This window comes from Schistocerca serialis, chromosome 6, assembly GCF_023864345.2.
Source record: "Schistocerca serialis cubense isolate TAMUIC-IGC-003099 chromosome 6, iqSchSeri2.2, whole genome shotgun sequence".
NCBI lineage: Eukaryota > Metazoa > Arthropoda > Insecta > Orthoptera > Acrididae > Schistocerca > Schistocerca serialis.
In genome coordinates, this window is record NC_064643.1 from 190,671,187 (window position 1) to 190,692,522 (window position 21,336).

A 21,336-nucleotide genomic window follows, 5' to 3' on the forward strand; every position below is an offset into this window, starting at 1 on the left:
CTTCAGACCATACGCAAGTGATTCCAGTGAACTAAATATTGCACAATACCCAAGACAATCTCCTTCGATAAGGGAAGGAAGTGTCACGGTGACGGTAATGAAACAATGCTTATAGGACATTCCACGTCATGGCCTTCAGTGTTTAAGGGAATGTCATTCTCCTGGGTACGGCGTCAGGAAAACGAGCAAGCCGACACAGCAACAAGGATTGCTTGATAGGAAAATGTCCCTAGTATTGGTTAAAAACAGTCTTAGTTGCAATTTTATTTAATTTTTTTTAAATTTTTTAACGACGCGTTTCGCCTTATTTAGGCATCTTTAGGTTATCTTTTCTTGATGGACGCGTCGTTGAAAAAAAATCGCAACCAAGACTGTTTTTAACCAATACTGTTACGTACTGGTTTGCTGTTATGCCACATATGGACTGGAAGAATTTCTAAATGTCCCTAGTGGTTATGATCTGAACGCCGAGATCGTGAATAGCCCCGTGTGCCTGTCACGGGGGCAGCTGGGCGCGCTCACCTGACCGCAGGACGGCGAGGAAGATGGCGCCGACGAGGAAGGTGTAGCGCGCCTTGGCCTGCATCTTGTCCGTCACGGGCGGCACCGTGAGCCGCGACACGAAGTCGCCGCCGGCCATGAAGGACATGCACAGCGCCGTCTGCGCCAGCGTCAGCCGCACGCCGTTGTGCAGGTAGAACGGCAGCAGCATGTTGAAGTTCACGTTCGTCGTGTACACCGCCGCCGTGCCGATCGTCACGTTCAGGAACACCGGGTCCTTCAGCAGGTCCAGGTCCATGAACGCCACGAACCGCTGCAGCAGCGTCCGCCGCTCTGCGAACACGAGCACTCGCGTCAGCTGGGAAAACAGGTACAAGGGACCGCAGAGAAACGCCAAAATTACAGAAAAAACTGCCAAGGAGCGAGTCGAAACCGCTCTCTCAGGGTATCTTACAAACTTAATGATGTACATCAATAGTTGATCCACACCATGAACCGAAAACCACTACCATTTTTGCCTGTTATCGACACTGATGCTGGGAAGATATCAGTCCCAGGAATTCCAATATTTCTGAGAGCGTTTTAATTTCAATAATATAAATTGCATCAATAACGCAGGAGGCGGGCTACCATTATTATAACAATCATCATTACTCCATTTAGAGTGAGTGGATCGCGATGGTAAAAGTCAAATATCAGGCACGGAATGACGCATTTCAGAATTTATCCGTCATCAGATATGCAGGAGCGATTATTGCATGCAGATACGGCGTTTCAAGTTGTCTGTGAAACAAACATTCGCAGACTTTTTTTTTTACAACAGCGACCCAGCCCGCCTGAATGCAGAACTACCGATTGTTTTAATTTCAAGTTTGATGTCGGATAACAAATGACAAAAAAAAAAATAGTTTTTTGTGTGATATAGTTACAAATTTACGGTTTTCATGTCTCTACCTTTGGTTGTACTGTGAAATCTTTCTTTTTCAAATTTCATGATTCTAGGCCAACGAGAAGTATCATGTACCCCTTGATACGTGAGTTTTTCAAGTATCCAAATATGTGACATAAATGGGTGTATCTCTTGACTGCACTGACTTAAAAGCTTCAAATTTCTTTCTGGGCTTGCCGCAGTGGTAACACTGGTTCTCGTCAGATCACCGAAGTTAAGCTCTGTCGGGCTGGTCTAGCACTTGGATGTGTGACCATCCAGTCTGGCAAGCGTTGTTGGCAAGCGTGGTGCAGGTGCACTCAGCCCTTGTGAGGCAAACTGAGGAGCTACTTGATTGAGAAGTAGCGGCTCCGGTCTCGTAAACTGACATAGGGCAGTGAGAACGGTGTGCTGGCCACATACCTCTCCATATCCACATCCAGTGACGCCTGTGGTCTGAGGATGACACGGCGGCCGGTCGGTATCGTTGGGCCTTCATGGCCTGTTCGGGCGGAGTTTAGTTTGGTATTAACATACCTATGATTGAAGCTTTCAGGAGATAGTTACATGCAAAGTAAGAACACGAAACATTCATGGTCGCTGTAGTAGTGTCTTAGAATTTTAAGTTTGGTGTGTTGCTGGTTCGCATCTCACTGGATCCCATTTTTTTTTCTAACGTTCGTGATTTCTAATAGGTTCTCATGCTTTCTTATTAATTTAATAAAAGCATATTCTATGATATTCTATGTTATGTAAATATAAGTGCGCTCTTTCTGAAGAGTGAGTTTGTTCAATTGGCTTAATCTACAAGAAGGCTTGCACTATTCACAGGAAGCTGATATTTTGCACTTCCTTGTTTTAAGTCCTGCATTTCATATGTTGTAAGGATTCGGCTGCTGAATAGGTACAGTGATCAAGTAAGAATAATCTTACTATTAAAACGTTAGAACGGCGATATAATTTTTCTGTTATGTGTATAACTACTGTAAATTTGTATCGCATTGTTTGTAATGGAACTTTTATAAGCCGATGACCTTACTGACTCATAACATGTTCACGGATATTGAAGTTTTCATTTATGTACACAACAGACAGAAAAACATGACTATCATATGGAAAGGGAGGAAATGTGTTTTTAATGGAGCCAACATAGGAATCACTTAAGACAGTGATACATTCTTACCATATGACTCATATTCTGTGATGAATAGTGAGAGCAGGCGAGATGCCGTATAGACCTCTCACAGAAATGAAAACAACAAATAAACGGTGTGAACTATGGTACAACGCCGGCCGGGGTGGCCGAGCGGTTCTAGGCGCTACAGTCGGGAACCGCGCGACCGCTAAGGTCGCAGGTTCGAATCCTGTCTCGGGCATGGATGTGTCTGATGTCCTTAGGTAAGTTCGGTTTTAGTAGTTCTAAGTTCTACCGGACTGATGACCTCAGAAGTTAAGTCCCATAGTGCTCAGAGCCATTTGAACCAATTTTTTTATGCTACAACTTGGTAATTCAAGAGTCAAAACATTCAAACCGGAACGCAAGGGGCATAATATGTTGTACCTGTGTACAACAAATCGGAGGTACGTACGTCTGGACGTCCCTTCGTTACACGCCACTATTGCAAACTGACATTACGCCACGACACATACACAAATTTCAATACAGCGAATGACCGGATGGAAAGTTGAAATTTTGTGAAGAAGAAAACATTTGAACCGAGAGAGATTTCAACTAGAATCTATCGTGTTGCATCCCAACACCATGACCACAGAACCATGACGCGAAAATCGGTTACCTTCCTCGACATTCCACACATTTCTTTGGACGGTTCACTGTTTTGTTTTTCTTCTTTTTTCCACAGCTCAGTACACCTTTTTCCTATCTTCATGTTTTATTTGTGTTTAGTTTTTGACGGGCTATCCAATAGGACAACTTACCACTAAATCTGAGGGAGGGGGGTTCACGATGGGAAGTTTTCCTTGTTAAGTGTTCAGCAGAACAATGAACTCGGTATGCTCAACGTTTGACGTTCAAAAGCACGGTCTGTGTGCCTACGGCTTAAGGTGATGAACTGATTTATCATTACCTGAAATGACTCGATCCCAAATAAAATCCCTACCCCTACCTACATTATTACTGCACTTCTCTCTCTCGCGCATCAGTATTTTCTTTCCTGTTAAGTTCACTTGTAACGTGTCTCTCCCATCCCAAACCCACTCTCATGCCACACGTATATACTGGCAGTTCGTCTTGTCGAACAAAAAATCAGTATTATCTCATAAATATGCTGAAGCCCTCTCAAGATGAACTCTTCTAAACTGCAAATATCGATAAAAGTTAAACAGTTTAAATAGTTCATCACTCAGAGCTGTTGGACAACAAGTTATCTTTAATTTACAGAAATGATAATAAAAAATAAAAATAAAGATGAGAACTTAAAAAAAATGTAATCAACGATCTCTCCTTTCTAGCGTTTACTCTGTTTACAGTGTCCGATGTCTTCATGATGTGGCAAATTTATTTTTGTTTAACTTTGTGCTTCCATGTCCTTCCTGTAGCCCCAGAATCGTCAGTTAACCTAAATGTACGCGTCCACAGGCAGAAAAGTAGAATTTATGTGTTAGCGGAGAACCAGGAATTTACAAGGACTGCATCATGATTGGAATACCTGCTGTCCATTCCCCCCCGAAACACAAAAGTCCAGAGAGGGCAGCACGTTCCAGTGACGCAATCGAATGTAGCTACCGAATATATCAGCCGCCGAAGAAATATTAATTTACTTTCTAAATACTTCATGTAAATACTACAATGCCTGCGAAAGCTTAAAAGAGAATACATATGAAAATACATACGGAAAATACCTACGGAAATTGAGTTTTTCGACTAGCTATTCTGCCAATACATAGAATTTGTAACTGGCCCCAGAAAACCACAATCACATAAACACGAAATGCACTGAGTTATCTGATGTAAGGTACACACAGAACAAAGAAAGTATAACATACAAGGTAAAAATCACGGTAAACGTTCACTTTTGCATCGGAACACTCGTAAAGGACATGAATGATAAGATTCGCTGATGACATTGTTTATCCTTAGTCAAAGTGAAGCAGAATTACAGGATCTGTAGAATGAAGTGAACAGTCTAATGAGTACAGAATATGGATTGAGAGCGAATCGAAGAAAAACTGAAGAAATGAGAAGTAGCTGAACTGCGAATGTCAAGGAGCTTAACATCAAAACTGATGATCACGAAGTAAACGTAATTAAGTAATTTTGCTACGTTGGAAGCAAAATGACCCATGACGGGAGAAGATAGGACATGAGAAGCAGACCGGCCAAAAAAATCTATCAGAATCAAACATAGGCCTCAATTGGAAGAAGAATTTTCTGAAAATGCACGTCTGGACCAGAGCTCTGCATGGTAGTCAGTTATGGTCTGTGCGAAACTGGAACAGAAGAGAGTCGAAGCATCTGTGATGTGGTGACTGCTGATATTTTTAAAAATATTAAAGAAGTGGTATTAACGGCTCTCGATAAATCGACAAAAAGTATCGACATACATAAGGAAAAAGTATCGAGATATCAGCCAATAAAAATATCGGCCGCACATTGCAAATATACTGGTCATTTAAGAGTTGTATATTTAATTACTGATTTATTCTTAGATATTCTGTTCATCAACAAGGTAGCAACCTGCCTATTCCCTTAGAGCAAGAATTGAAAGAAAAACACTTAATTTCAAAATCTGTAAGTTGATAATGGGACTTTATGCAGATGAAAAGGGGGTATTACAATTCTTTTTTGGTTGACTGTTGTGTTATTAATTAACAGCTGCGTACATGGAGGATTGTCATCCAATATTTCATTTCAGTTAACCTAGTTCAAATGGCTCTGAGCACTATGGGACTTAACATCTTAGGTCATCAGTCCCCTAGAACGTAGAACTACTTAAACCAAACTAACCTAAGCACATCACACACATCCATGCCCGAGGCAGGATTCGAACCTGCGAACGTAGCAGTCACGCGGTTCCGGACTGAAGCGCCTAGAACCGCACCGCCACCGCGGCAGGCTTCAGTTAACCTCTCATACCTTATTTTCTTAATTTGTCATTGGCTACACGTCGAGATAAACCGTTTTTCACGCTGATGTAGGAAAATTGCGTGGTTACGCTAAACGTTGCATTTTCTGTTAGTAGCGCCGAACAGAGATTGCGACAGCATTTCCCCTCACTCGTCTCCACCCGCCGCAAGGACCAATCTTGTCATTTAGATTTTTATTCATCAGTTTTTGAAGAATGTCGATGTGAAAAAATAGCACACTAGCTGCATTAAAAGTTGTTTTTTAATACAGTTGGTGTGTTGTTTCTTCTCATCAGAAATGTTGTTATTCTACTCACATCGCCACCCTCCCCCCCCCCCCCCCCCCTTGCCCTGCTCCCTTGCGAAGTGCAATCGGACTTCTTCTTTTGTGGCACATATACTTGCTTCACCTTCTCGCAGAGAAAATGTAGTAAGACCCCTTCACACAGTGAAAGTAAAATTAGGTTCTACACCTGTTTAAAAGAACAATTACAAATGTTTAGCGAAAATTGGGAAAAAATGAAATATAAAATAAAAATATCAGTACTCGTATTGCTGTTTTGATATCGACATATCGGAGAAGAAAAAACCGTTTGTATATATCGATATTTTCTAGGTAATGTTCGATGTATCGATATTTTATCTATAGTCTTAGGTGCTACAGAAGAATGTTGCAAAGTAGGTGGACTGATAAGATAAGGAATGAGGAAGTTCTCTGTAGGATTGGAAAGAAGAGAGCATGCAAAAAAAAAAAAAGCTGGCAAGAAGAAGGGACAGTATGATAAGACATTGGGGAGTAACTTCCGTGGTATCGATGGAAGCTGTAGGGGGTAGAAACTGTAGGGTAAGACAGAGAGGATTGCACCAAAAGTAAGGTTCCCAATGAGCTACAGCGACGAGAGGAGGTGCTAGGCTAAATCCGACAACAGTACAGTGCGCATTGGTTCCCCCACTCTCGAGCCCGCCGTCCGCGTTTCGCTACGTCGCTCAGTGTTGGCACTGCAAACTCAGAGATGAAAGTGTTGACCGCCGCTCCCGCGAAGTGCGAGGTTCGAGCAGTAATCCTGTTTCTCCACGCAAGGAAGTTACCGCCTGTGGAGATTCATGAGGAATAAAACGTTTCATTACAACCGCGAAACAGAACAACAGTCTCGTCAGTGGCGTTACTCCGGTTTACCGCCACCAAAGAAATTCAAACAAACGCAGTCGGCAGGAAAGGTAATGGAGACTGTGTTTTGGGATCAGAAGGGGGTACTCATCGATTTCATGCAACTCCGGACGCCGTGCGGTCTAACGCATGGCTTTCCGGGCGGGAAGGAGCGGCGGTCGCCGGTACGAATCCGCGCGGCGGATTTGTGTCGAGGTCCTGTGTGCCGGCCAGTCTGTGAATGATCGCTACTGTCGTAGGTTCGAATCCTGCCTCGGGCATGGATGTGTGTGATGTCATTAGGTTAGCTATGTTTAATTAGTTCTAAGTTCTAGGCGAGTGATGACCTCAGAAGTTAAGTCGCATAGTGCTCAGAGCCATTTCAACCAACCTCGGACGACTATAAACTCAGACAGATATCGTGAAACATTGACCAAACTCCGGCGAGCAATCCAGAATCGCTGAAAGAACGATTGACGGAGGGAGTAGTGCTTCTTCACGACAATGCTCAACCCCACGTCGCTCGTCAAACACAGGAGCTGTAGGAGAAATGTGGGTGGACTGTCATGCCCCATCCCCCATACAGCCCGGACTTAGCCCCCAGCAATTATCACCTCTTCCTCAAGATAAAGGAACACTTAGGTAGCAAACGCTTCAAGAGCGACGATGAAGTCCGAGCAGAGGTCACGTGCTTCCTCAGCGGGTTGGCGGGAAACTTCTTCGGCTTAGGAATACAAAAGCTGGAGCACTGTCTTCAAAACTGTGTCGAAAAAAATGGAGACTATGTTGAAAAATAGACAAAAGTGTAATCTTTTCAACGATGTATAAATTAATAACAATTTGTAAAAAATATGGGAACCTTACTTTTGGTACAACCCTGTATAAGCAACAAATAGAGAAAGGTCCCACACACCCTTAGAGGGACTGCGACCCCAAAGCTAGTCACAAAGAACGAAAGATAAATACATGAAATACAGGGTGTTACAAAAAGGTACAGTCAAACTTTCAGGAAACATTCCTCACACACAAAGAAAGAAAATATGTTATGTGGACATGTGTCCGGAAACGCTTACTTTCCATGTTAGAGTTCATTTTATTACTTCCCTTCAAATCACATTAATCATGGAATGGAAACACACAGCAACAGAACGTACCAGCGTGACTTCAAACATTTTGTTACAGGAAATAGCCGGCCGAAGTGGCCGTGCGGTTAAAGGCGCTGCAGTCTGGAACCGCAAGACCACTACGGTCGCAGGTTCGAATCCTGCCTCGGGCATGGATGTTTGTGATGTCCTTAGGTTAGTTAGGTTTAACTAGTTCTAAGTTCTAGGGGACTAATGACCTCAGCAGTTGAGTCCCATAGTGCTCAGAGCCATTTTTTTGTTACAGGAAATGTTCAAAATGTTCTCCGTTAGCGAGGATACATACATCCACCCTCAGTCGCATGGAATCCCTGATGCGCTGATGCAGCCCTGGAGAATGGCGTATTGTATCACAGCCGTCCACAATACGAGCACGAAGAGTCTCTACATTTGGTACCGGGGTTGCGTAGGCAAGAGCTTTCAAATGCCCCCATAAAAGAAAGTCAAGAGGGTTGAGGTCAGGAGAGCGTGGAGCCCATGGAATTGGTCCGCCTCTATCAATCCATCGGTTACCGAATCTGTTGTTGAGAAGCGTACGAACACTTCGACTGAAATGTGCAGGAGCTCCATCGTGTATGAACCATATGTTGTGTCGTACTTGTAAAGGCACATGTTCTAGCAGCACAGGCAGAGTATCCCGTATGAAATCATGATAACGTGCTCCATTGAGCGTAGGTGAAATAACATGGGGCCCAATCAAGACATTACCAACAATGCCTGCCCAAACGTTCACAGAAAATCTGTGCTGATGACGTGATTGTACAATTGCGTGCGTATTCTCGTCAGCCCACACATGTTGATTGTGAAAATGTACAATTTGATCAGGTTGGAATGAAGTCTCATCCGTAAAGAGAACATTTGGACTGAAATGAGGATTGGCACATTGTTGGATGAACCATTCGCAAAAGTGTACCCGTGGAGGCCAATCAGATGCTGATAGTGCCTGCGCACACTGTACATGGTACGGAAACAACTGGTTCCCTCGTAGCACTCTCCATACAGTGACGTGGTCAACGTTACCTTGTACAGCAGCAACTTCTCTAACGCTGACATTAGGGTTATCGTCAACTGCACGAAGAATTTCCTCGTCCATTGCAGGTGTCCTCGTCGTTCTAGGTCTTTCCCAGTCGCGAGTCATAGGCTGGAATGTTCCGTGCTCCCTAAGACGCCGATCAATTGCTTCGAACGTCTTCCTGTCGGGACACCTCCGTTCTGGAAATCTGTCTCGATACAAACGTACCGCTCACGGCTATTGCCCCGTGCTATCCATGCATCAAATGGGCATCTGCCAACTCCACATTTGTAAACATTGCACTGACTGCAAAACCACGTTCGTGATGAACACTAACCTGTTGATGCTACGTACTGATGTGCTTGATGCTAGTACTGTAGAGCAATGAGTCCTGTGTCAACACAAGCACCGAAGTCAAAATTACCTTCCTTCAATTGGGCCAACTGGCGCTGAATCGAGGAAGTACAGTACATACTGATGAAATTAAAATGAGCTCTAACATGGAAATTAAGCGTTTCCGGACACATGTCCACATAACATCTTTTCTTTATTTGTGTGTGAGGAATGTTTCCTGAAAGTTTGGCTGTATCTTTTTGTAACACCCTGTATAAACGAAGTGTGCTTGTGGAACATCTTTCTCCAAAAGAACCCAACACTAGATCCAACATTAGTCTCCTCAAAACGTAAAGGAGCAGACGATGGGAAGAGCGTTGGAGGGACTTACTGGGCTCCGGCCTGGTCTCCTGCGCCTCCTCCTCGCCGGCCTCCTCTACTGTGGTGGTGAGCTGCGGCCGCTTCCGCTCGTCGATCTCGATGTCGATGACGTCACCGGTGCTGGAGCTGGCCAGTGACACGGCGGACGCGTTGCGGCGCGGGCCCTGCCTCTTGGGGGAGAGCAGGCCGTCCTTCTTGTCGGGCTCCCTCTCCCCCTCCTTCTTGTCGCCGTCGTTGTTGTTGTTCCCGTTGGCCTTGAGCGGCTCCAGCTCCTGCGGCACGGGCTGGCGCTCGGCGTGCCACTCCAGCGGGTGGAAGAGCAGCGCGCCGATGAAGCCGTGCATGGTGAGTCCGCCGATCACCAGCACGGCGCCGCTGAAGCTGAACGTCTCCAGCAGCAGCCGCACCACGTGAGGCATCGCCATCTGGCCGGCGTTGGTGCCCGCCAGCGACAGACCCACGGCGCGGCCGCGCGCCTTACGGAAGTACGTCTTCACCGCCAGGAAGTTGGACGGCGTCACCAGGCCCAGACCCAGACCTGCCGACATAGGTTTCACTTACTCAACACAACCTAGAACATTCTCAATCACAAGACGTTCGTGAAATTATATCACCTAGATCAAACATTGCTGCACCCCAACCAATAGCATGGTGGAAGACTGCGGTGCAAAAAGTACAAAGAAGGAGAAGGGCAGCTCGATTTGTATTATCGCGAAATAGGGGAAATAGTGTCACAGACGTGATACGTGAATAGGAGTGGTAATCATTAAAACAAAGGCGTCTTCCGTTGCGACAGGGTCTTCTCATGAAATTTCAATCACCAGTTTTCTCCTCCGATTGCGAAAACATTCTGTTGGCACCCACCTACACAGGTAGAAATGATAATCACGATAAAATAAGAGCAATCAGGGCTCGCACAGAAAAATTTAAGTGCTCGTTTTTCCCGCGTACGGTCCAAACCGTCAAAAAAAAAAAAAATTATGCTAAGGACAAACACGCACACCCATGCCCGAGGGAGGACTTGAACCTCCGCCGGGACCAGTCGCACCGTCCATGACTGCAGCGCCTGAGACCGCTCGGCTAATCCCGCGCGGCGCGTACCGTTCGAGAGTGGAACGGTAGAGAGACAGCTTGAAGGTGGTTCACTGAACCTTCTGCCAGGCACTTTATTGTGAATAGCAGAGTAATCACGTAGACGTAGATGAAGGGTTTTGATCTTCACAACGGTTGGAGCAAAAGAGCGCCCAATGACAGTTTAGACAGAGAGTAACAGAAATTTATGTTTGGCCCTACTCGGCACGCCTTGGCGAGAGGAGTACAGAAGCTGCGTTATAGTCTATATACGTAGCATTGGCGTCTGCTGTCGATACCACAAAGTTGCTCACCGATGGAAGTTCTCCGCACCACAGTCAGCGGCCTGTCTTTAAATGGATCGACGCACAAACACGGAGTCAGTTCTACATCATGCCATGGTCTAGTCAATGCCTAGTCCACAGCAAGCAGCGAGAAGGGTACCATGTCTGGCGGCAATGGGTTTAGAGACAAACAGAAACTTTCTGGCAGATTAAAACTGTGTACCGGATCGAGACTCGAACTCGGGACCTTTGCCTTTCGCGGGCAAGTGCTCTACTTAGAGACAATCAGGTAGACTCTTCAAGTTAATGTGTAGGTCCTTGCATATGTTTGTGGACTTTGTCTTTGAATAGTTCAAATGGTTCAAATGGCTCAGAGCGCTATGGGACTCAACATCTGAGGTCATCAGTCCCCTAGAACTTAGAACTACTTAACCCTAAGTAACCTAAGGACATCACACACATCCATGCCCGAGGCATGATTCGAACCTGCGACCGTAGCAGTCACGCGGTTCCGGACTGAAGTGCCTAGAACCGCACGGTCACCACGGCCGGCCTTTGAATAGTGCTACCAGCGTATTCTATAGAACGAACAGAGTTACGAGAAAGAGTTTCTATTAAACAGTGCTCCGATTTGTATTCCCAACGACAATCTATTTCAACACAAGTTTTAGGCTGGTTCTGTCTATTGAAAGGTGGCTACACTGAGTCACAGCGCCAGAGATTGCGCCAAAGATTATTATTCCGCTGCCTCCACTGGCGCAGTAGTAGTTCAGAGGATGTTGAGGGCAGTTGTTCTGTTGGGCGAGAGAGTAGACGATCTGAGTGTTGACTGAAATGTTGTACTGTTCGGTTGGTGTAATGTATAGATCGAAGAAGATGCAATAGTCAGAATATAGTTGAGAAAGGAGATGGGATTTGATTTATGAAGCCGGTGATTATGGAATATTTTCGTCAATGTATAATGATGTAAAAAGGTGTTAAAGTTTTCTTTAATAACAGTCCCTCTTGCTCACAGGTACAGTCAACAAAGCATCTGGCTCGTGTTCATTTATTAGACTTGTAATTCTGGTTTCTGTGTGCAATTATAGTATTTCTGGTTTCTATGTGCAATTATAGTATTTCTGGTTTCTGTGTGCAATTATAGTATTTCTGGTTTTTCAGTTAGTTCATTGTAAATGGCGTTTAAAACATTTTGTCGTATTGAGAAAGAACCAAGCCAGGTACATGTACTTTTCTGCCTCGTGATGGCTGGGTGTTGTGTGATGTCCTTAGGTTAGTTAGGTTTAAGTAGTTCTAAGTTCTAGGGGACTGATGACCATAGATGTTAAGTCCCATAGTGCTCAGAGCCATTTGAACCATTTTTTAGATACATGTACGTTGAGTCACACTACCACACACAGAACAGCTACACTTGTGCTTTGTTGTTTCGTAGTTTTTATAGTTGCATAGTTGCAGGGGACTTAATTAATCAATTGTGTTAACGGAAATTCCTTCTCATTCTTTATTTTTACTTTATGCAGTCAGATTGCGTGCTAATAATAGTCAGGGCCAACCGGTTACGAGACTTCGTAACCGGTCACACAGCTTGTAAAATTATTGCATTTATTCATTAATATTAGTCTTTTCTTTTTAATTAAGCCCCCATGCACTATGTACATGAATGTACCTACGTTCTGATCCACAGTCATCGCAAAGGAGAAATTTTATAACAAAAGGTAAGATTTGATTGTAAATGTATTTCAATTCTTAGATTTTACGCGTGCAAGAATGATGTCATTTATCACCTGATTAGAACCTAATTCATTTACGGCAACCTATCGCAACGGAATCTGTCCAAATACGACTAAAAACAATGATTTCCTCACATGGCGGCTCCAAAATCTAGAGTAAAGCTTTTCAAACAATGTGTCCCGACGCCCTGACATCTCGTGTAGTAGTATCAGCCGCGCGGAGTTTAGAGACAATCAGTTAGACTCTTCAAGTGGCCGCGCAGTTAGAGGCGCCATGTCACTAATCGTGCGGCCCCTCCCGCCAGAGGTTCGAGTCCTCCCTCGGGCATGGGTGTGAGTGTTGTCCTTAGTGTTAAGTTAGTTTAAGTAGTGTGTAAGTCTAGTTTGGTCCCTTAGGAATTCACACACATTTAGTAGTATCAAGGTTATCACGAGACAGGTAAATTCAGAACGTGAAACAAATGGAAAACTTGTGACAAAGTAATACAGAACATCCTTCTCTTAGTTCAGTGTAACCACAGAGCACGTATTAAACAAGTGCAGCTAATAACAAAATACATCCATCAATTCTTGATCATTTAGTGGGGCTGGAAGAGAGGATGGAAATTTCCCAACACTAGATACAAATCAGTGTGACTGGAAAAGAAATCCTTTCGCACTTTCCAGTATTTGGGAACTTTGACTTGATAAAGAAGAGGATCTGACAGGCCTGGAGAACAACCCCACTTTAAAACTTAACTACTAAGAAACAGATTTGTGCAACTTCAGGATTTCTATTCAGTCACCCTACTTCTACCTGAGTTAAAGAGCATGCAAAGTTTTGCTGTAGTTGTCTACAACATATTCGTGTGAAATTGCATTTCCTCTTATGACCAATACACAAATAGTTTAACGTGGAAGTTTGAGAAAGTTGTATGAGGAAATCCGTGACAGTTGGTCCAGCACTGAGCTAATATAAGACTTATTTGTAATGCTCGTCAATCCCATATGAGTCGTTGAATTCATAATAACTTTTGAAAGCAGTCTATCTGCGCAATTTTGTGCTTAAAAATGAAATATAGGGTGAGTCAAGATGGACTTTATAACTTTGGAATTATACAGAAATTTACATAATCGGTAGATATGTCAATTTGTAGCAAACAATAAGTTTCACATAAAAGTGTCACTTGTCAAAAAAATGGCTCTGAGCACTATGGGACTTAACATCTGAGGTCATCAGTCCCCTAGAACTTAGAACAACTTAAACCTAACTAACCTAAGGACATCACACACATCCATGCCCGAGGCAGGATTCGAACCTGCGACCGTACCGGTCGTGCGGTTCCAGACTGAAGCGCCTAGAACCGCTCGGCCACACAGGCCGGCGTCAGTTGTCATTTTGGTTCCATGTGACTACCACTTGTGACGCGGTAAACATCCCGCCCAGTAATCAATTTCTTTCCACTCTCCTTTCAGTGGCGCAGTAGATTCGATTTCTCAGGTCGGCTAAATTGTTTAGTAGTGTAGAAATAAACACACGGTCTTTAACGAAACCCCAGAGAAAGAACTCCAATGGTATCAGGAAAGGGGAGCGAGGTGGCTATGCGATTGCTCCTTCGAGGCCAGTCTACCGACCTGGGAGGCGATTATCGAGGAAACCTCGAACTTCTGTGAGGAAACGAGTTGGTCGCACCGTCTTGCTGACAATAAACGATCCTATCTCGGTCATCTTCATCGACCTGTGAAATTTAAAATGTTTTCACACATATCCACATACACAACACCAGTGACAGTTTTCTCCATGAAGAAGATTGGTTGGTTGATTTGTTGGAGGGGACCAAGCAGCTAGTTCATCGGGCCCTTCGGATTAGGGAAGGATGGGGAAGGAAGTCGGCTGTACCCTTTCCAAGGAGCCATCCCGGAATTTAGGGAAATCAAGGAAAACCTAAATCAGGACTGCCGGATACGGGTTTGAACCGTCATTCTCTCGAATGCGAGTCCAGTGTGCTAGCCACTGCGCCAACTCACTCGGTCATGAGGAAAGGGCTGTACACTTTCAATTTCCTAAGGGCGCAAAACATATCAACTTTGGAGCTTTCACGAACGTATTCCAGGGTTGCATGTGAATTTTCGTTGTCTCATATTCTACACTTGTAGGTGTTCACCACGACACTGATATGAAATGTTACTCATGACCGCAGATTAATGTGTTCAGTAATGTCTCGTCGTTCTCTATCCGATGCAACATTTCCGCGCAGAATTCCCCACGAGCAACCTTATCTGCATCGCTAATGTGCTGCGCCATTGTGAATCTGTATGGTTTCAGGTATAAATGTCTACGCAGTTTTATTGCGGAACGTCAGTGTGGTGTCACCGCGAGACACCACACTTGCTAGGTGGTAGCCTTTAAATCGGCCGCGGTCCGTTAGTATACGTCCGACCCGCGTGTCGCCACTATCAGTGATTGCAGACCGAGCGCCGCCACACGGCAGGTCTAGAGAGACTTCATAGCACTCGCCCCAGTTGTACAACCGACTTTGCTAGCGATGGTTCACTGACAAAATACGCTCTCATTTGCCGAGACGATAGTTAGTGTAGCCTTCAGCTACGTCATTTGCTACGACCTAGCAAGGCGCCAGTACCAGTTACTATTGATACTGTAATATTGTACCGTCAAGACCGACGTTCACCATTTATGGATTAAAGTTAGGTATTCCACCAGCTACGTCCGTTTTTTCTAAAGTCTACTTTCCCTGTCCTGTCCCAGACGCCAGCCTGCGTGAGCTAAAACGCGTGCCTTTCGGCTTCCTCTTGTAACCCGGTGTTGGCTCTCCTGCCAACCACAACAGTCAGTCTCGCATAACCATATACTCGCAGGCGACGTGGTGATTTGTCATTTCGCAGTGAACAACCTGTCTCAACAAAGTGCTTCTGCCAAGAGTAAATTGTAGACCTGCTTGGAGTTTGTTTAGCGTATTCAGTACGAAATTTAAGCCGAACAGTTGTTGCCGAGTTCGTCTCATGAAACCTAAACCCACAGGGAGCACACTCCGCACCAGCGGAATTAGCCATTTTAAACGTACATTACACTGGCGCTCCTGGTGGCGGAATGAGGTACTGATGTACTACATGAATCGAACTTGAGGCTCTTTGCTACAAAATGATGCATCTACCGATTCTATATCATTGTTGTAAAATCCTTTTTGACTCGCTCTGTATCAAAATTATTATTTCATTGAAATATCAATTGTTACAACAGAATCGCTTTTATTAATATTAATGAACGGGAGTCTTGTGAAATCGTAAATATTAGAAGGGTGTCGCCATGAGGAAAAGTTTGGAAAACATTGATCTAAAGATAGAGATTGATGATGATGAGGTCCCATACTCCGAGGGGCGTAGGGGACGGTGCCCGAGATCCGCACCGCCGCATAGGCAAGTTCCTAGCGGAGATGGTTTGCCATTGCCTTCCTCCGACCGTAATGGGGATGAATGATGATCACGAAGGCGACACAACAACAGCCAGTCATCCTGAGGCAGAGAATATCCCTGACCACGCCGGGAATCGAACCCGGAACCCCGTGCGAGGGAAGCAAGAACACTACCGGAAGACCATGAGCAAAAGTTCGTTTCCTTATTTTGCAGCAAAGAAGAAAATTTAGAGCTACATTCTGCCAGATTCGCAATGAATTTCAAAGAACTCAGTAAACCTCAAGAACAGCCAGAAGAAACACTGAATGGTTTTTCTGCCTTATGTCAATGGAGTGTGCTTTAGGATCACACTGCAACGGGCAGGAGACTAGCTCTCTTCCCCCCCCCCCCCCCCACCTCTTCCCCTCTTCCGCCCTCCCCCTTCCAAATCACATGGCGTGACCCCATAGCTTCCAAAGCGGGGTAAAGCTGCCTACGCAGCGAAGACAAGCCGGTGCCCTTTCCAATCTACATTCTTACAACCAACCCGCCGGATGCCCTCTTGTTGACTACCTTAACTGTGAGCTCGGAATACGTTTCGTATTTGGCTGTGGCTGAATTTCTCTTTGTGGTGTGACGGACGTGGGCCTTATTCACGGATTTGCAGTCTTTCACAATGTTCATTCTTTGTGTAAAGACTGTTAATCGGAAGTTCGTGATGTGCGCTGAACTCTCAACTTGTACCGAACTCGTAACTAGTCTTATACGAATGACGGTAACAGATGAGCTGCTCCACACACTGTCCATCGATGTTGGTATCGTTTTATTAGACCCTGAATAAATGAACTGATGAATAGTTATTTTCATAATGTTTTAAGTTGCTTGAGGTGGATAACTTGGAACGTTTAGTTTCGTAGGCAACGCTGTCGCCGCCGAACTCATGATTCGCCTTCACAGCTTTACTTCTGCTTGTACATCTCTCCTACCTTCCAAAATTTCCAGAAGCTCTTATGCTTACATAGTGGGAGAAGAAAGAAACTGAGGAGAAATGCCTTAGACACAGCCTAAGGCGGCGTTTCCTTACTGAATCCTTCATTGTGCGGTGGACTGCGCGCATACTCCGCTGCAGACTCAGCGATGCATTCTGGGTTCTTGATGTTGTTCGCAGAACACGGTGTTCTGCGCAGGGAAGTAACAACGTGAAAAAAAAGTCATAATGAAATACTATGAGATCTCTGTAGGGTCGACAATTCGCACAGGACTCACAGTTGACCTCCAACATAAACAACTACAATGCTTTGCGCATAAATAGGCAGAAAGATCCATTGTTGTTCGCTTAGACGACTGCTGGTCAACGTCACGCCTTTTGCGAATGCAACAGGGAAGGGGGAAGCTGCAGTCGTACAAGTACTGTTTGCTTTAGACAGCGCTTAGCTTCTGGAATATAAGCGCAGATGTAACTGTATGGAGCAGATAGGTACCTGCCATGCTTGGACAACAGGGGGCGCGCAGGTCGCTAGCCAGGTGCGTATCATTCCACAAAAATCTAAAAACGACGGCAATAGCTAAGACGAGTGCCGAGGTAATACGCTCGGCGCATTGACATGCTGTGATACTACCCGGAAACAACACGCTTACCTTTCGTGACATGAAAAGTGGGCTTCTAAGCCGACGTGGCACATCATTCGCCATCCGCTTGCAGTCTTTTTCAGGTTTCAACTGCACCACTGCTCCGAACACTCCACTCTAGAAATGAAAGTAACAAGCCCAGTGACTGGTATGTCCGATGATTTCTTTGCGATTAGAAGTTGTGAACGTCAGATAAATCAAGATGAAACGAGGGCACAGGGTGATGGCAAATTTACGATCCTGGTCTGCACCAATACGCTAAGGTAAATGTGTACTGAGGCAGAGTTGTGGTAATGAACAGTCATATTGAAGGAAAATTTAGGAACACTGCAAAAGCATGGGGTGCTCCTAGGGGTACGTACGGCAGTAGCTCTTCTGCGTTTGTAGCTGTTCTATGTAAAACCGTACAGAGTAGGGGTATTGGAAAATATGTTACTGTCAGTACTGTTAGGTTTTAGCCTGCCGAAAATATCCACTGTGGTGTCACCGCCAGACGCCCATTTGCTAGGTGGTAGCCTTTAAATCGGCCGCGGTCCGTTAGTATACGTCGGTCCCGCGTGTCGCCACTATCAGTGATTGCAGACCGAGCGCCGCCACACGGCAGGTCTAGAGAGACTTCCTAGCACTCGCCCCAGTTGTACAGCCGACTTTGTTACCGATGGTTCACTGTCTACATACAATCTCATTTGCCGAGACGACAGTTTAGCATAGCCTTCAGCTACGTCATTTGCTACGACCTAGCAAGGCGCCATTATCATTTGCTATTTATCTTGTGATGCATGTACCGTCAGACCGATGTTCACCAATTATGGATTAAAGTTAAGTATTTCAGAAGCTACGTACCTTCTTTGCTAGTATAATTACTTTACCTGTTCCAGACCTCACGCCAGCCTGCGTGAGCTTAAACGCGTGCCTTTCGCCTACCCGTCACAGTGGATTGGCTGTCTTACCAGTCCACAACATCCACTATATGTACGTAAACGAGCTTTATCCCTGCACTCCCCGAACGTTTAATTCAGATGTCGTACGTTCCTCGTTCTATGGTCACTTTGTAGATCCTCCTAATTTATTATAGCGTTACGAAATCTGTGCGTTATTTTCTTGTATGGACGTTCCTATTTTATTGTAGCTTTATGAAATCTGTTTCGTTGGCGAAACATTGGTAGTGAGTTTTATTTTGAAATAATTATAACGCTTCAACAAGAACCCAAGTAAAGCCAATATACGCTAAGTCACGGGATACCTCACAATATCGCATCGAACCTCATTATTTGTTCAGGGGATTTCCGAGGACTAGCTCAGTGCACGCCACGTCGAGTTGCTACACTAGGCTGGGAAAAAAAAGAGGTCCTGCCTGATGTGAAGAGGTATCCGGTGACTTTTGCCACGCCTTTGTTTGATAAAACAACGTGTAAATAGGCTGTTTTGGTTTTTATGTGGGTAACTCTACCATCTGGTGAGTAAGATGTATGAAACTGGCGAAATACCCTCAGATTTCAAGAAGAATATAACAATTCCAATTCCAAAGAAAGCAGGTGTTGACAGATGTGAGAATTACCGAACAATCAGTTTAATAAGCCACAGCTGCAAAGTACTAACACGAATTCTTTACAGACGAATGGAAAAAGTAGTAGAAGCCGACCTCGGGGGAGATCAGTTTGGATTCCGTAGAAATGTTGGAACACGTGAGGCAATACTGACCTTACGACTTATCTTAGAAGAAAGATTAACGAAAGGCAAACCTACATTTCTAGCATTTGTAGACTTAGAGAAAGCTTTTGACAATGTTGACTGGAGCACTCTCTTTCAAATTCTAAAGGTGGCAGGGGTAAAATACAGGGAGCGAAAGGCTATTTACAATTTGTACAGAAACCAGATGGCAGTTATAAGAGTCGAGGGACATGAAAGGGAAGCAGTGGTTGGGAAGGGAGTAAGACAGTGTTGTAGCCTCTCCCCGATGTTATTCAATCTGTACATTGAGCAATCAGTAAAGGAAACAAAAGAAAAATTTGGAGTAGGTATTAAAATCCAGGGAGAAGAAATAAAAACTTTGAGGTTCGCCGATGACATTGTAATTCTGTCAGAGACAGCAAAGGACTTGGAAGAGTAGTTGAACGGAATGGATGGTGTCTTGAAGGGAGGATATAAGATGAACATCAACAAAAGCAAAACGAGGATAATGGAATGTAGTCGAATTAAGTCGGGTGATGTTGAGTGTATTAGATTAGGAAATGAGACTCTTAAAGTAGTAAAGGAGTTTTGCTATTTGGGGAACAAAATAACTGATGATGGTCGAAGTAGAGAGGATATAAAATGTAGACTGGCAATGGCAAGGAAAGCGTTTCTGAAGAAGAGAAATTTGTTAACATCGAGTATAGATTTAAGTGTGAGGAAGTCATTTCTGAAAGTATTTGTATGGAGTGCAGCCATGTATGGAAGTGAAACATGGACGGTAAATAGTTTGGACAAGAAGAGAATAGAAGCTTTCGCAATGTGGTGCTACAGAAGAATGCTGAAGATTAGATGGATAGATCACATAACTAATGAGGAGGTACTGAATAGGATTGGGGTGAAGAGAAGTTTGTGGCACAACTTGACCAGAAGAAGGGATCGGTTGGCAGGACATGTTCTGAGGCATCAAGGGATCACCAATTTAGTATTGGAGGGCAGCGTGGAGGGTAAAAATCGTAGAGGGAGACCAAGAGATGAATACACTAAGCAGATTCAGAAGGATGTAGGCTGCAGTAGGTACTGGGAGATGAAGGAGCTGGCACAGGATAGAGTAGCATGGAGAGCTGCATCAAACCAGTCTCAGGACTGAAGACCACAACAACAACAACAACGTCACGTAGCGCTCTGCGTTAAAATTAGACTTACCTGCAATAATACTGTAGGTGACGATCATGTGCCAAAGGGAATTGGCGAAGCTGGTGAGGATGAGCCCCGTAGAAACCAAGACTCCCCCAGCTATGGCCACCTGACGCATCGTGTACTTCTTGAGCAGCGGGCCCGTGAAGAGTCCTGCAAGAAGAAGGAGCGCATGAGTACATCGGGGCCCAAAGTTCCCCACGTACATTCTGAGCACCACGGTTTCCCGACCCGACAAGTGCAGTTAGTATGCATGTGAATGTGCTAGACAGACTTGTGGTGTTACTGACCGGGAGAGACCCCGAAGGAAGCCCACCTAATCGGAAACGGTTTCCCTCCTCATCGTTCAGTGGACCCTTTCCCCGTGATTTATAACAGTTGTGTCATAAGTGTATCTGTTCAGTGTAGGTGACGGTTTATCGGTGCGCGTATAGCGAGCTGTCATATAAAGATAAGCGAAGGGAGAGGATGAAACCCTGTGGCGGCACGTGGCTCCTCGCGTACAACCAATAGGGTGACCGAGACTGACGACCCAGTCCGACGAACGGTTCCCACCATCAGTCACATGCTCACTTAAAGCACCGCAGAGGGGGTAGGAACTTCATCCTGAAACTTGGCGCAAAGTCTGGTGATGAAGAACTTTGAGCAGCCCACTGCCGCCCAGACAGGGAAGGTGAATATTTCTTCCACCTCCAGGTGGCCGAGAACCACAGCAAGGACGTGCGTCAGCGACTTCATCTACAGAGGCGGCTTCAGTCAGTCGTGAACTCTGATTCTGTCACTTGTCACAGGTCAACGATTTTTTCACCAATATTACTACGCATATATAACTGG

The 21,336-nt window shown here is 44.9% G+C and overlaps 1 protein-coding gene across 1 annotated transcript in view; it reads right to left on the reverse strand.

The window, feature by feature from the left end:
• Positions 1 to 21,336, reverse strand: part of LOC126484322 (monocarboxylate transporter 12-like) — a 192,601-nt gene that overhangs the window by 17,293 nt on the left and 153,972 nt on the right. Inside the window, exons 4-6 of the mRNA XM_050107764.1 lie at positions 20,512 to 20,655; positions 9,541 to 10,068; positions 523 to 834 (exon numbers count right to left, since the gene is read on the reverse strand). Of these exons, the coding sequence (XP_049963721.1) occupies positions 523 to 834; positions 9,541 to 10,068; positions 20,512 to 20,655 (984 nt within the window). The remainder of the gene's footprint in view (positions 1 to 522; positions 835 to 9,540; positions 10,069 to 20,511; positions 20,656 to 21,336) is intronic.